The following is a 15447-nucleotide window of genomic DNA, read 5'->3' as shown; positions in this document are numbered from 1 at the left end:
ACAATAAAGGAATAAGATGTTGGTTGGTTAGGAGATGGGTAAACCCTTTTTATTTTAACTAAAGTTTTTCTGTCTTTATCTTTATCTTTAATAAATATATGAAAAAGCATTACAAATTGTAACTAAGAAACAAATATATATTAATTTTTTATCACAAATATATATATTTATTTTTCACTCACTTTCCATTTGGAATAATTTACAAAGATATTTCATTTGATTTCATTTTTGTTATAATGGCAACCTTTTTTTTTTTTACAAGAGTTCCTTTTCCAGGACTCTGTATTTTTTTTTTCTTAATTAAATATATCTACAAATAGACTTTTTCATAAAAATTAGAATCAATTACTCCCAACAGATGAAGTTAAGAATATATAAGATAAAAATAAAAATGATTGCATATGACTTTACTATTGTTTTTAATGAGGTTAAGAATAAAGTAAAGAGATAAAAATAAAAAGAAAAAGATAAAGTATATTATTATAGCTCTTACTTTGTATATAAGAAGAATTGTATTTATCAAATTTTTTGCATGTCTCATATGTTATTAGTTATTCGACAAACTAGTTCAACTCCAAGTAATTATATCAATATACACTACAAAAAATGTTAGTTTTAGTCACAATAAATTTTGTGACAACAAGTAAAAAAAATTGTAACTAAAGAAAAATCATCTTACCTGTGTCATCACTAAAAAGTCTATAACTAAAAGTATTAGTCACAAAAATCACACTTTGTTGTCACTAAATATATTTTTAGTCATAACAAACTTTATCACTAAAAATAATAGGTTGTAACTAAAACTACATTAGTAACAACTTATGATTAAGTACGACTTTTTGGTCACATATACTTTTTTGTTGTGACTTAAAGTGGCATTTAGTCACACAAAATATATGTTGTGACTAAAAGTTATCACTAAAGGGTACATTTATTTGTAGCGATATTACTATTAAATTTGTTAATAAAATTCTCAACTTTTTAATACAAATAATTGTGAATATTGTAAAAAGGAATAAAATTATATTGGTTACTAGCTTAGAGATGGATAAATCATTATATTTTAAGAGGCTATCAACTCTTAATATGAATGTCTTGTAGCTTAATTTTTAATAAAGAGGTAAAAATGAGATATAAATTATTATTTAGAGAAACAATTTAATTAAATTTTACATATGTATCTATTTATTTTTTACAAAACAACATTTTAATTTTACTAATAAGTTTTCTATTCTTTAAAAAAAAATGCAAACTCTTTATGATAATTAAGTTAGATATTTGAAAGTGAGTTACACACTAAAATTTCCATCGCAATTTTCAAAGTAAACAATACATCTTAAAAAAATCAATGTTGTAAAATCTTGTATGGAAATTGAAACCACATATATATATTATATATACAAAAAAGCATAGAATTTTATCAAGAACCAAGAAAGGAATGAAAAATATTGGTTGCTTATGAGATGGGTAAACTATATTACATTTTAGCTATAAAGTTACCAAGAATGAAAATGTTTTCTATCTTTAGTCAAAGAATGGAAAAGAGTTAATTCATTCAGTACAATAATGCTTAGTATTTTTTGACCATAAAATTTGGGACCATATGTTTCTTCTATTGAAGTTATGTAGGGAATAAATTAGACTAAAAGATATAAAGAAAAAGAAAATATATTACTTTAACTTTGTTATGTAGGTAATAAAGTGTAATTATCACTTATTTGTATAATCCTTCTTTTCAAATGTCACTGATTCGTTAGAAATTGATTTACAAGCTGTAATAAATATTTTAAAATAATTGTGTTATTTCTTTTTCGAGAATTTGGCAGGTAAAGCATTATTATTTCATTTTTAAAAGTTGTGTACAAAATGTTACTATATATATTTATATAGTGGTATATATATACAAAATATATATTTATATATTTCATTTTGCATGGTTTTGCTTCTATTATATAAACTAGTCAAATATATACATTGTAACAGAAGTAATGAAGGAGATTCAACATTTTAGTCATTGGCATCCTCTATATGAGTATCGGTGGTGGATAGTATTCACTTGTGGTATATGCAATCAGCCAATCGACAAACATGAAGTACATTACGAATGCCGCATTTGCGACTATCAAATCCACATAGCATGTGCTGAGTTGCCAGAGCATATCAACAACTCTTTGCATGGCACACACTCCCTCAGCCTCCTTAAAAGATCACCACGGGAGACTTCTATTCATTGCTTTTACTGTGACAAATCTTTCGGAGATGAATATTATGCTTACACTTGCAAGGAGTGTGCTTTCTACATGCATGCCAAATGTGGTGTGATCGCACAACCCACAATAGCATGTGATGATCCTGGCGTCATTCAATTCTCATGCCATCAACATCCAATGCCACTTGTGGTCGAGCATGGAGATGGTGAAGATATTATTCTTGGTAAGAAATGCATAGCATGTCAATTACCTTGCTCCTATCCAGCCTACTCTTGCACCACACATTCATGTCTGAATTTTTTTCATAAGTCCTGTGTAGATAAACTGCCACAGAAAATTCAACATCCTTTTCATTCACACAAACCTCTTACCCTTCAAATCAGTAAGCTTCAATCTTGTGATCTTTGTTATAAAAAGGATTGCAGACTCGTTTTTAGTTGTCGTGAAATTGGATGTACCTTTAAGGTTTGTACCAAATGTGCATTTCTCGATACAATTGTAAGATGTCGAAGTCATGATCATTTGCTTTGTCTTGTGGAAGGAGAATATTTTGACAATATCAAATGCGATGCTTGTCAAAAATCTTATAAAGAGTTGAATAATCATGCTACATCTGAAATTTATTTGACTCGATCATTCCTATTTCGTTGTATGGAATGTGATTTTAACCTCCATTTTATATGCGGTCCATTGCCATCAACCATTAAATTCAACTACCACATACATAGTTTGACTCTTCTTGATTCAGTCGTTGAAGATAATTGTCACGAATATTATTGCGATGTGTGTGAAGAAGAAAGAAACCCAGACTTTCGTGTTTACAATTGTTCTAATTGCCGATACGAAGCGCATATACATTGTTTGATCCCTCAGGTACGAACTTGCATAAATTAATATTTAGATATATACATGCTTTAATGTTTACTGTAAATTAAAGATATTCATATTAATTGAGTAATTTTTATTTTTAGAATTATAAGTGATTTTGAATTTGAAAAAATATTGTATACAGTACTGTTAAAATATATACATATATATTAAGTCAACGATTGTGCTTTTCTTTTTCTTTTTCTTTTTTTTCCCTCTGTTATTTGATTATTATTAATATACATTTTCTTATTCTTGATTTGTGATTCAAACCAACTTTACACACGCTCAATATATACATTTATAAAGAGAAAATTTAAGCCAAATAAACTATATATGTAATATGAAAATTCGTAAAAAAATTGTATAATACTTGGCATTTCTATTTGAAAAATTGTAGAATTTCGAAAATAGATTTTTATAATTTACAAATTTTGTATTTAAAAAAAATACTAGAGATATTAAAATATTTTTTGAGCTCTAAACAATGAAGTTGTGGAATTGTTTATAGATATTTCTTTAAAATATTATATCACAAGCGAAAATTTAATGTTAAATAAAAATAATAATATATGTTTTGATAATTATAATAATTCAGTAATATGTAATTTATTCAACACATAAAACACAAATGTTTCTCTTTAAAGCATAGAAATTGTTTTGAAAAATCGACTAAATATATATTTACTTAGTTCATATAAATATTTTTGTAATGCAACTTAAGTTTTGGATTATATATCAGATTATGAAGTTGGTGAAAGGGGGCAACGACACTAGTAATGATGTGGAGCTTTGGGCTTTGGGAGAAAACCGATGGAATTGGACAATTGCAATTGGAGAAAAAGATTATAATAATACTCACAAAGTGACACTTGGGGACCTAATGAGTTGTCTAACCCAACAAGAAAATGAGATCCTACTTCATCCATGGAACCGGAGAGAAAATTTTAGTTTTAGAATAAATATGCATGATAGTTACAAAAATACTAATTCTCGATTTCATCAATTGGGCAGATCTATTGAAGATTTTGAAACAATTATTGAATTTTTTCAAAAGTTTGATAGCTTGGCATATAGCTTTGATGATGAGATTCGTTGCTACATTCGTGAAGAAGGAATAAGGTTTAAAGTAGAGGATAAGTATTTAAGGCAAGAGGTTATGGAAGTTGATGGTAAGTACAAGGTACCCAAGACACTGGCTCCTATTTTGAAAACATTGCTTGACAACTACTGTGGAGGAGGAGATCTTGGAGGTGATTCAAGTTTAAGCCCTGCGATGAAGAGTGTGTGTGCAACAATACTACTAATTGTCATTGACAAAATGTACAGAACTAAGATTGAAGATGTTACCTGGGATGAACTCAAAGAATGGTATTTTTATCTTATTTCCATTTATTTGATTACAGATTTTAAAGTCTGTAAATACTTGTTGGGTGACTTGAGAAAGAAATTCATTCAAGACTATTGGAGTTTGAAAGTCATAAGATGTAAACAAGACTCCAAGAATCAAATAAATGCAAAGATTGAATTTTTGAAAGCTGAATTGAAAAGATGGGAGGAGAATCTTAACAAGTTGGAAGAGATAGACATGAATGGTTTCTTGAAAACTTACGCTTTGCCGCTGAAGAAGATGACTGTTGATGAGAACATGGATTACTCTGAAAACTTGGCTTGGCATCTAAAGCATAAGACTGTTGGTGACAGGGCTTTTTCATCACTTAGATGAAATTTTAGGCTAAATATTTGTGTGTGCATGCAAGTGCATTCAGTTTTCTTTTTCATGTTCACAATATTCATGTTTCTTTCCTTTGCTTTTTTACTTTTTTAATTGAATGTAGTGTTGTAATACTCAACTGAACTAATGAATTTACAGCCGTTTTTATGTAATTAAAGTGTTCTCATTAATTACTTTTTTTTTGTTGTATTAATACCAAACAAACCATTAATACCAAGCTTAGCTTTAAATACCCACGGGAGATATCTCTATACAAAACTACCCATTAATAAGAACATGAGTAAATTCACTAATTAGTTTTTAGATGGAGCCTCATGATTCTTGTCATGGTATCACGAGATTCGCATAGTGTAAAAAGACACTTGAGATCCAAATAAATAAGCGAACTAAAAAAAAAAAAAAGTCACGTGATTCAAAATTAGAATAAGTATAAGAATATTAAGTTAATAATAAGAACATGAGTAAATACACTAATCACTAATTTGTCAGCAAGCACAAGTTCAATCATGTCATTTTCAACGTTGAATTCCAAGCAGTATTAGAAAAATAACTTTACGTTAGACCAAACAAAGATTATATATGGGACAATAAACTCAAATGGGTTTGGTGTATTTTCTAGTTTAATGCCTCTGTTTCCTCCAATAATAGTGTAGAGTCCAAGAACTTTACTTAGCTAATTGTTTAGTAGTATTATAGTATGTATAGTATTATCTTTGTTACTGTGGATTTTTGGTTCAGACCGGGAATTATTTGGACACTCATAGTAGTAGTTATAGATTTTCTAAGTTTAATCTATAGTTTAAGAATATTAAGTATAACCTAAGGTTTGATTAATGTGACTGATATTAAGGATTATATTTATTATACTATAAGGTTTAGATATCAACCAATAGGATTTTAAGCACATGTTATGAATGGTGATTAAGGATTAAGTATTTTTGAGGATTAAATTTAATAAGGAGTAAAGTTTGAATGTTATAGGGTCAGTCAGCAGCTTTGAGTATGTTGAGGGCTTAGTCAAGGCTGTTTACTCCATTCAAACTTAGCTAAAAATGTGTAATTTCGTGTTTAAATATTCAGCGTGTGCCGATATATCGCAGCTATAGGGGGCGATATATCGCAGCACGTAGATACGGAAAACACGAATCGATGCACGATCGCCTCGGGAACAATGGTCCAGGCGATATATCGCCTATAGGGGGCGATATATCGCCTCCTCCAGCATAAATTCAAATACTTTTGAATTCTTTTCCTTTCAACCATTCAAACTCCTCCATAAGTCCAGCATCTTTTGAACGAGTCTTCAGCCTCTGCTGAACGATTATTCAAATGATTTTCGCCTAAAAAGCCATTATTTTTATTAAAGTAAAATCAAGATACTTTCATTCCCAAACTCTATAAATAGGACCTAGTACCCAACCATTATTCACCTTTTGCTCTAAGTTCAGAAGTTGCAAATGCTAAGTGAGTGTGAAAGTGTAAACACCTGGTTTGGGGTAAACATAAGCTTAAACATCATAAGCTTATCAAACACTTTGGGAAGTGAGGTTCTATAGTATTTCGGTTGAGGTGTAGATTGGTCTTTCAAGTCTTTGAGGTAACCAAAACTCTAGTTCATTTCTGTATTATGTTATTTTCTTTCTCATAGTCTTCTACTCAATCTCTAACCTTAATCTTCATTTTGGTTAGGGAATCTAAGTTCTTGAGCACATAAGTTTCGGTAAGCATGATTCTCAAATGGTTTAGTCTTCCCATTTTCCTTTTCATCTCTTTTCTTCTTTCAACTCACTCTTGTTCATTATGGTTATTAGGAGTGTTCCAAAAGTCCCAACTCAGTCCACATATCCCGGTAACTTTGGTAAGGAAAATAGGCTAGAATCAATATGTTATATGCTTATGTTATCTTATGTTTTATGTTGTTAAATGTGTTATGATATGTATGCATGTATGTTTGTAGGCTTGGGCATATGACCCATATGACTAACAAGACCCCAAATGGGTTATGGGCATATGACCTACTTAGCTAGTAGGACCCCACTAATCCCATGGGCATATGCTTGTTTAGTATATGGGACCCCAAGTAATAATGGCCATTATAATAAGTGTATGTTATATGTATTATGTTAAGTCTTTATGTTTCTTATGAAGTTATGTTTATGACTATGTGTTAGATTTTCCTTGCTGGGCATTAGGCTCATTCCTTTTTGTTTTATGTGCAGGAAAATAAGCTTTAGAGGCGGTAAGATTCGTGACGCTTAGAGGATGTGTATCGATGGTGAATGGAGTCAAGGGGCCGAGCGTTATTCGATTCGAGGATGTAGTTTCTGTTTTATGTCTTTTTACATGTATTTTCCGCACCATTTATGTAATGTCTTTTATTTTAAATCATGTTTTGTTTTTAAAGACAATGGGATCCCATATCCTTCTTAGTATTCTATTTATTTGTAAGTAACTCTTATTTTACAAGTTACTCAATAAAATTATGGTATTTTCGTAAAAATGTAAGTTTTATGTATAGTTTCGTTAATGGTCCAAATAGTCTAGATTAGTGGGTCATTACAAATGGTATAGTTCTCAATTCGAAGTTCATATGTAGAGTCCAAGAACTTTACTTAGCTAGTTAGATAATAGTAGTAGTAGTAGTAATAGCTAGTATTAGTTATAGTATGTTCATTACTGTGGATTTTGGTTCAAGCCGGGATTTAGTTGGAAACTCCTAGCAATAGTTATGGATTTTATAAGTTTAACCTATAAGAATATTAATTATAACATAAGGTTTGATTAATATTGCTGGTTATTAATATGATGATTTTTATAACCTAAGGTTTAGATAGAGCCAATAGGATTATGACACTTGTCATATGCATGATTATTATTTTAATGATAAAATAAGGGAAATATAAGAGCATGATATTTATTTAGATATTCAGATATTTAGACTCACAATTTTATTTATTTGTGATTTAGATATTTTATTTATTTGTGATTTAGATAATTAAATAGATTTTTCGTAACTTTAGGGTATAGTAACTTCCAACCTATTTTTGACCCAGTTATGTTATGAATTTCGAAAAATAGTATTTCTAAAACGTTGTAGATAATTTAATTATATTTCTAACGGTATAAAGATATTCTAAATCGGAATCCTACAGCTCCAGATATGTTGATTTTACTGCAGGTTAGTTTAGAGTTACTGGATTTAGAAAGTTAGAAGATTTTTATTCCTTAGGATTCTATTTTAAATTTAAATTTAAATTTGGATTATAATTAGAAGATTTTTATTCCTTAGGATTCTATTTTAAATTTGAATTTAAATTTGGATTATAATTAGAAGATTTTTATTCCTAGAACTCTATAAATAGGACCTAGCACCAAGCCTTTTCATTCATTCTTCAAGCATTGATCAGAGCCTTCTAGGTGCTAGTGAGACTATAGAGTGATAAACACTTGGGTTGGAGTTATAAGCTTAATCATTATAAGCTTAATAAACACTTGGGAAGTAAGGTTATAGTGTATTTCGGTTTCGAGGTATAGTTCGGTCATAGAAGCATTCAAGGTATTCCCATTCTTAGTTCCTTTCAGTATTGTTTCATTAGTTTTATAGTCCTAACTCAGTCTTCTCTATTCTTGGTTAGGCATCTAAGTTCTTCGAACTTGAGGTTTCTTGTCGGTAAGAATATTTTCGGTGGTTTTTAGTTCATTCATCTCTTTCTTTTAGAATACTCACCTCTATATTAATGGTTTTTAGGAGTGTTCCAAAATCCCGACTTTGTTCACATCATCCCGGTATATTGGTAAGGAAAATAGGATAGTTTTATATGCTTAAATGTTATGTTGATATGTTATGATAAGTTATGCTATAGTATGGTATGTTATGTTTTCTTATGTTTCATGGTTATGATTTACCCTACCTCAGATATTAGACAGGGGACGTAGATGGGTTATCATAAACCTACCATGTGATCTAACCTACCTCAGATATTAGAAATGGGAGATAGATGGTTTATCACATGTTTTAATGGCCATTAATAGTATAGTCTTATATGATGTACGTCTTTATAGATATATGTTATATGTTTATAGCTTATAGTTATGTGTATGATTATGTTTCATGCTTGTAGTAGATTTTCCTTGCTGAGCATTAGGCTCATTCCTTTATGTTTATATGTGCAGGAAAATAGTTATGGCGGCAGAAAGATTCTTGGCAGTTTGAGGATGTGTATTGAGAAAGGACGAAATCGGTGGATTGAGCGTTCGATTCGAGGATGAAGTTTTTAAGTCTTTCAGTTATGATTTCTATGTATTATTTTTTCCGCACTTAATTTTGTAACCAATTTATTTAAGTTATGTTTTGTTTTCAAAATAATGGGATCTCATATCCTAAATGAATTTTTATGTATTTAACCTTTACTTTTCAGTTTTTAAATAAAGTTATGGTTATTTCATATGTACGTTTTCTTAAGATTAGTATAGTAATCATTAATGGTTCAAAGTCTAGAATAGTTGGGTCGTTACATCATACCTGGTAATTTATTATAATTTTGTATTTGGTTTTAAATCAAGTTTTGTTTTTGTTAAAAAAAATTGAGTACATACTGGAAAGATTAGCAGCATTAATTTAATTGAGTAACTTAAGATAGCATTAATTTAATTGTAAACTCTCAGTCCATTAGCCATTAAAAAGCTTTGTTTGTTTCTTGAATTAGTATATTATTCTAGAAAATGAGACATTGTAAGTCACATCTGCTATTGGATTATGTTATATAATTTTTATTTTTTAAACCACAACATATGTTTTCAACTTTATGAGTTAACCCCTTGTTGTGATCGAAAAAGTGGAAAAATCTATAATCATAAAAATAGTGGTAGAATTCAATAATTAATCAAAATTGAATAATAATAATAATAATAATTTATATTTATATAATAAATGTGTAGATAACGGAAATTCTTGGTTTTAACGGTTTTTTATTTTTTTTAATATTAACTTTAACAGAATATTCTTATATTAAACAGAATATTCTTATATTTAACAGTAGTTTCTAAGCACTTAAACTTAAATAAAATAAAATAAATAATGAAACAATTAAAATAGGATATTTTTGAGATATTTTACAATGATAATTATTTAAAAATAATAAATAATTAAACAAATTAAAATAGGATATTTTTCAGATATTTTACATTGATAATTATTTTAAAATAATAAATAATTAAACAAATTAAAATATGATATTTTTGAGATATTTTACAATGATAATTATTTAAAAATAATAAATAATTAAACAAATTAAAATAGGATATTTTTCAGATATTTTACATTGATAATTATTTTAAAATAATAAATAATTAAACAAATTAAAATATGATATTTTTGAGATATTTTACAATGATAATTATTTAAAAATAATAAAATCATACATTTTATAACTTAAATAAAATTTAATTAAACTTAAACTCACTTATTAAAATAATATCATATTAAACATATAATATAATCTACTGTGAATTAGTACCAAATTAATATTTTTTCTTAAAACTAGCATGAAAATTAAATTTAAAATCTACATATAATATTTAATATTACATTAAAGATATAATATATAATCTCTTGTTGTCACTCCCAAATTCAAAAACTAAAACAAACATAAATTTAAACAAAAATTAATAAATTATTTAATTAGAATAAGATATTTATTTCAAAATTTATATGACATTAATATAAATTTAATAAAAATAATTAATAAATTCTATAAATAAAATTAAGCAAACGTGCATATTGCACGTTATTTGTATCTAGTATATTTAAAAGTGTGAAAAAATAAATTATATTTATTTGAATAAGATATTAAGAGACTGTGAGAGTATATGGAATTGAAAAAAAAAATCTAAGTATAAACTATTCAAAAATGACAATTTGGGAATTTTATTATAAAAATCAGGTATTTGTAAAAATAAATGGAAAATTTTATAAAGTGATATGAAAAAAAAAAAGCATTTGTAGTCATTTATGTTTATAAATTTATGCTAGGTTTGCTATATTATTCATTGTCATCTTATATTCTTTACGTATAAATATATATATATATGGAAGACTTCTCAATGGTTACTACCCATAGATGGGTACTAACAATTATGATGATTTGATAACATAGTGACTTGGTATAGCAAGTCACCAATAGGTAAATATTTTTTTTGCTACATTAATTTCGAATTTAGTTATTTTTCTTTTGCCATAATTAATATTATGTCCAACCAATGAGAGACACTAGCTATATTTAAAAATTGACATATATTTGAAAAATGAAAATTTTACAATATTATATTTTCATAATAAATACACTTTTTTCATCAAGTAAACCTTCCAAAAATTTGAAAAATCAAAATTTATTTATAGAAATATTAATTAACAACTATAAATAAGGATCATTGATCTTAATCCAATGGTTAACATTAAAGTAACTATCCATGGGTAATAATCATTAAGAGTGCACCCATATATATATATATATTTATATATATATATATATATATATATATATGCTTCTAAAGCCTTTGAAATCATGTACTTCCATGCCAAAACTTTGAGGAAAAGAAACAAAACAAAAAAAAAAGAGAAGTGATAGCTCAACAACCCAACTTTAATACAAAGATTTTAAATGAGATTTTGGATAGTTTTTAAATTTATATTTTAATTAGTTTAATCATTTAAAAGTTGGCAAAAGCCAATATGCACACGAAAGTTCACAAATTATTTATTAATTTATTTGTGCAATAAATACAAATTGGTTTAGTATTAAATATGATAAAACAATTAATTAAATTGATCGTAATTAAGAATATGCAATTAAAATGGTCATTAGAAAATGATATTTAACTAATCATGCTTAAAGCATTAGATTAACAAGTCTAAATCAATACTTTGACACCATTTTAAGTTTTTTTGTTTTTAAATTATTATTATCAATATTATTATCCTTTATTTTAAGAGTAATGATATGTGTACCCAAATATTACATATAATGATGTATCACTGTTTTTTAAAACAGTAGATCTCAATTTTAATAAATGTGATTGGTTAGACTAAACTGTTACATCACTGTGTATAATATTTGAGTATATATATTAAGTGTGCATAGCATTACTTTTATTTTAATCAATAGGACCATAATGAGAGCATGAGATCTTTTCAAAAGAATCAATTTGGCCCACATTTTGTGATAATTTTGCACATTTAAAATTAAACCTAGTTTATCACTAATCACTAATAATAGCCAAAAATATATTAAAAAATAACTATTGACTTGATTCAATGCACTTAATTATTACGGCATGGATGATTATACCAATTAAGAAATTAAATAGGTTAAAATTAAGAGTTATATTTACACTTTTATAGATAAAAATAAAAATAGAATAAAATTGTGTGTATCTCATTTTTTTTAAAAATTGAGAATTAAGGATTTTTTTTTAAATGATAATTTTGAATTTTTCTTAATAAAATAAAAAAATTATAATTGTTTGATACAATATCATAAATATAATTTTATACAAATATAATTAAAAACAATTATTTTGATATTATATGATTTATTTTCAATAATTATTTTTTATTGTTGTGTTGTTATAATAATGAATATATGAAAATGTTATACCCAGATTTCAAGCCATAGTAAATATGACCTCGAAAGCTGAGTTCGCATTAAATGGTCTCGTGAGGGTTAGGGTATGCTCTACGATTGTAAATCGAGCCTGCAAAGTATGATACATGACCTCGAATGTAGTGACCTCGAAATGATCTCGATCTCGAAAGATAGCTCTGAGAGTCCCTCATCTTCGGGAACAACTTCGGAGCAGGGATATTGAGCTCGATGTACTATCTCGAAAGCAATGTTAGCTCGGGAGATGTCAGTGGCTCGCACAATGACGTGAAACCTGAGATGCTGAAGCCTTGGAGATAAGCTATGACCACCTTGAATATCTACAAGTATTGTAAATATGAGATGTAATCCTCATTTATTGATGTAAATCCCCAAGAATCGTGGGATATTATTTAGTCAGTTATGCGTTTCCTGATCTTTGGGGGACGTTTCCTTTTATATCTGATTATTGGCATTTAAAGCCATTTATTTTTATTCACAAAAGAGTAACTACCCAAAATATGTGGGATAGTATTCTGCATCCTTATCTATAAATAGAGAAGTCATGCACCATTGTAAAGGACCGAAATTCTGATCCTTGAGAAAAAACTCTGGAGAATTCATGCTAAAGAATTATTCAGAGATAATCTTGAGATTAATAACAGAGACTCGTGGACTAGGCAGATTTAACTGCTGAACCACGTAAAAAACCGTGTTTGATTCGTTTGTTTATTTTTGGCCATTGTCTTAAATTGTTTACGTGCTCTCTTCTTTTATCTGTTGACGAAAAACGGCGTCAACAGTTTGGTGCTTTCATTGAGAGCCTCAAGCATCCATCCCGGAGAGATTCATGGCTGCAAACAATCAGAACACTCCTGAAGGAAATTATCCAAGGCGTCCTGGAAAACAACCAATGGAGAACCCGGACGCTGAAGAAAGGAGTGGGTCCTCTGATTCCCGGGGACCACCTCCACAACCAAGGGATGAGGACATGTACTATAACCCTGAGCGTTATGTCCCTATTGTAGAATTGGAGAATCGGCAGCTGAAACAGCTGATGGCAGATGCTAACAAACGTAACGAGGAGTTGACTAGGATAGCCGCGGAGGCGCAGGTGGCTCAGCCCCCGCTTCCACGCGAAGACCAAGTCCCTCCTCCAAGGGACGTGCACGTTCCTCCCCGGAGGCCCCGAGGACGTCCACGAAAAAATGCTGCCACAAGGAGGCCAGCACAACCTCCAGCACCAACAGAGCCATCTGCTCCTTCTAGGCCTCAGAGGAGTACCCGAGTTCGGGTCCCGCCTAATCCAGCTGTGGGAGTGCCTGCAGGAACTGAGAACAACCGAGCTCCTGCCGAGGCTCGGACTCAGGTTCTTGGTAGTGCACCGAACGCAACTGGCCCGTCTCGGGCAAATTCTGGACCCTCCAGGCCGAGGCAAGAAAGACAACCACCATCACCTATACGGTTTCCTCCGTCTCCCATAAGATATCCTTCACCTCCCCGCAGGAACGCTCAACCTGGTCGAGATCAGGATCAAGGGCGTACGGGGGAAAGACAAGGAAACAAGGAGACGTTCCAGGGGCGGAAAGGCGCGCCATCCGAGAGAAGTCAGACGTCCCGATCTCGCACTGCAGAGACAAGGCGACGTAGAAAGGATCCACCACGAAATGACCGATCGATGAGTTTCACCAGTGATGAGTCCGGAGAAACTAGGTCTGTCAGTAAACACGACCGGGGTCGTAAAAATACTGGAAATCACAAGAGCCATCCCGACCTGCGCAATCATCTGAATCAGAGCAGGGGAAAGGGAGATCAGACAAACCCGGATCTTAAGAATCATCTGAATGGGCGTAGAGATCCCTCACGGAGACGCGAGCCTGGGATCGCGATTAATGACTATCAATTCCAAACACCGCCTAAGGACCCAGTACAAGAAAGGATCGATCAGCTCGAAAAAGCCTTTAGGCTTTTGAAGAATGAACGAGGGAACGGTCGATATGAGGACTCTGATGAGGAGCTCGAGCCGTTTGCTCCCAATATTTCTAACACTCAGTTCCCCCAAGGGTTCCGGATTCCTCACGTCCCAGCGTTTGAAGGAAAAACCGACCCATGCAGCCACCTGAGTACATTCAACACTATCATGAGAGCTAGTAACGTGGGTTACGAGCTCAGATGTATGTTGTTTCCGACATCATTGGCCAGACCTGCCAAGAGTTGGTTCGAGAAGTACAAGAGACATTCTATAACTTCGTGGGATCAATTGTCTAGAGACTTCAAGAAGTAGTTCCGAGCTATGATGGGAGTCAGACCCGAAGCATCCACTTTGACTAACGTCCGACAACAACCAGGCGAAACACTGAAGAGCTACCTGACAAGATTTAATCTAGAGGTCGCCCGAGCTCGTGACGTGGATGACAGCGGGCACTTGATGGCCATCCGAGCTGGTGTTTTACCCGGGAGTGCACTTTGGGATGACATACAAGGGAAACCGGTGAGGTCGATAACCGAGTTTAACAGACGGGCGCAGAAATTCGTCAATGTAGAGGAAGCGAGGTCAACACTCAAAGCGACCTTGCAGACCGAAACTACAACGATAAACATTAACTCCGCCTCAACCTCGGTTGACCCTCTAGTTACACAGCCTACTTCGGAGAATCCTTCCAAGAGAAAAAAAAGTGAGGGAAATAATCCCGAGGCTGATGGAGGAAAGAAGAAAAAAGGAGAAAGATATTTCTCCGTATATAAAGTGCATACCGAGCTCAACGAGTCTCGGGAAAACATATACCTGGCTAATGAAAACCAGGTCCCCTTCAGGCGTCCGGATCCAATGAGGAATCAAAAGTCCAAGAGGGACTCCAGCAAGTATTGTCGATTTCATAGGGACACCGGCCACACAACTGATGAGTGCCGACAGCTGAAGGACGAGATCGAAGGATTGATCTCGAGAGGTTATTTCCGGCAGTATGTCAAAAACCAGAATACTGGACAGGCTACT

The 15447-nt window shown here is 31.1% G+C and overlaps 1 protein-coding gene across 1 annotated transcript; it reads left to right on the top strand.

Annotated features, from left to right (window-relative positions):
* Window positions 1-1938: 1938 nt before the first annotated feature.
* LOC133781513 (uncharacterized) lies at window positions 1939-4988 on the top strand. The gene is made up of 2 exons (XM_062220544.1): window positions 1939-3083; window positions 3820-4988. Exons 1-2 carry the CDS (start codon window positions 1989-1991, stop codon window positions 4801-4803), a joined length of 2079 nt encoding a protein of 692 aa, XP_062076528.1. The 5' UTR covers window positions 1939-1988; the 3' UTR covers window positions 4804-4988.
* Window positions 4989-15447: the final 10459 nt, after the last annotated feature.

This window comes from Humulus lupulus, chromosome 6 (genome assembly GCF_963169125.1).
Source record: "Humulus lupulus chromosome 6, drHumLupu1.1, whole genome shotgun sequence".
In the NCBI taxonomy this organism is placed as follows: Eukaryota; Viridiplantae; Streptophyta; class Magnoliopsida; order Rosales; family Cannabaceae; genus Humulus; species Humulus lupulus.
Note: the sequence above shows the minus strand (reverse complement) of the source record. Positions and strands in the feature narration are given on the sequence as shown.

Excerpts from the sequence above, each read along its gene's own strand:
- LOC133781513 (XM_062220544.1), top strand. The coding sequence starts at position 1,989 with ATGAAGGAGATTCAACATTTTAGTCATTGGCATCCTCTATATGAGTAT. Across the intron at positions 3,084-3,819 it reads TACATTGTTTGATCCCTCAG|ATTATGAAGTTGGTGAAAGG; the intron begins GTACGAACTTGC and ends ATTATATATCAG.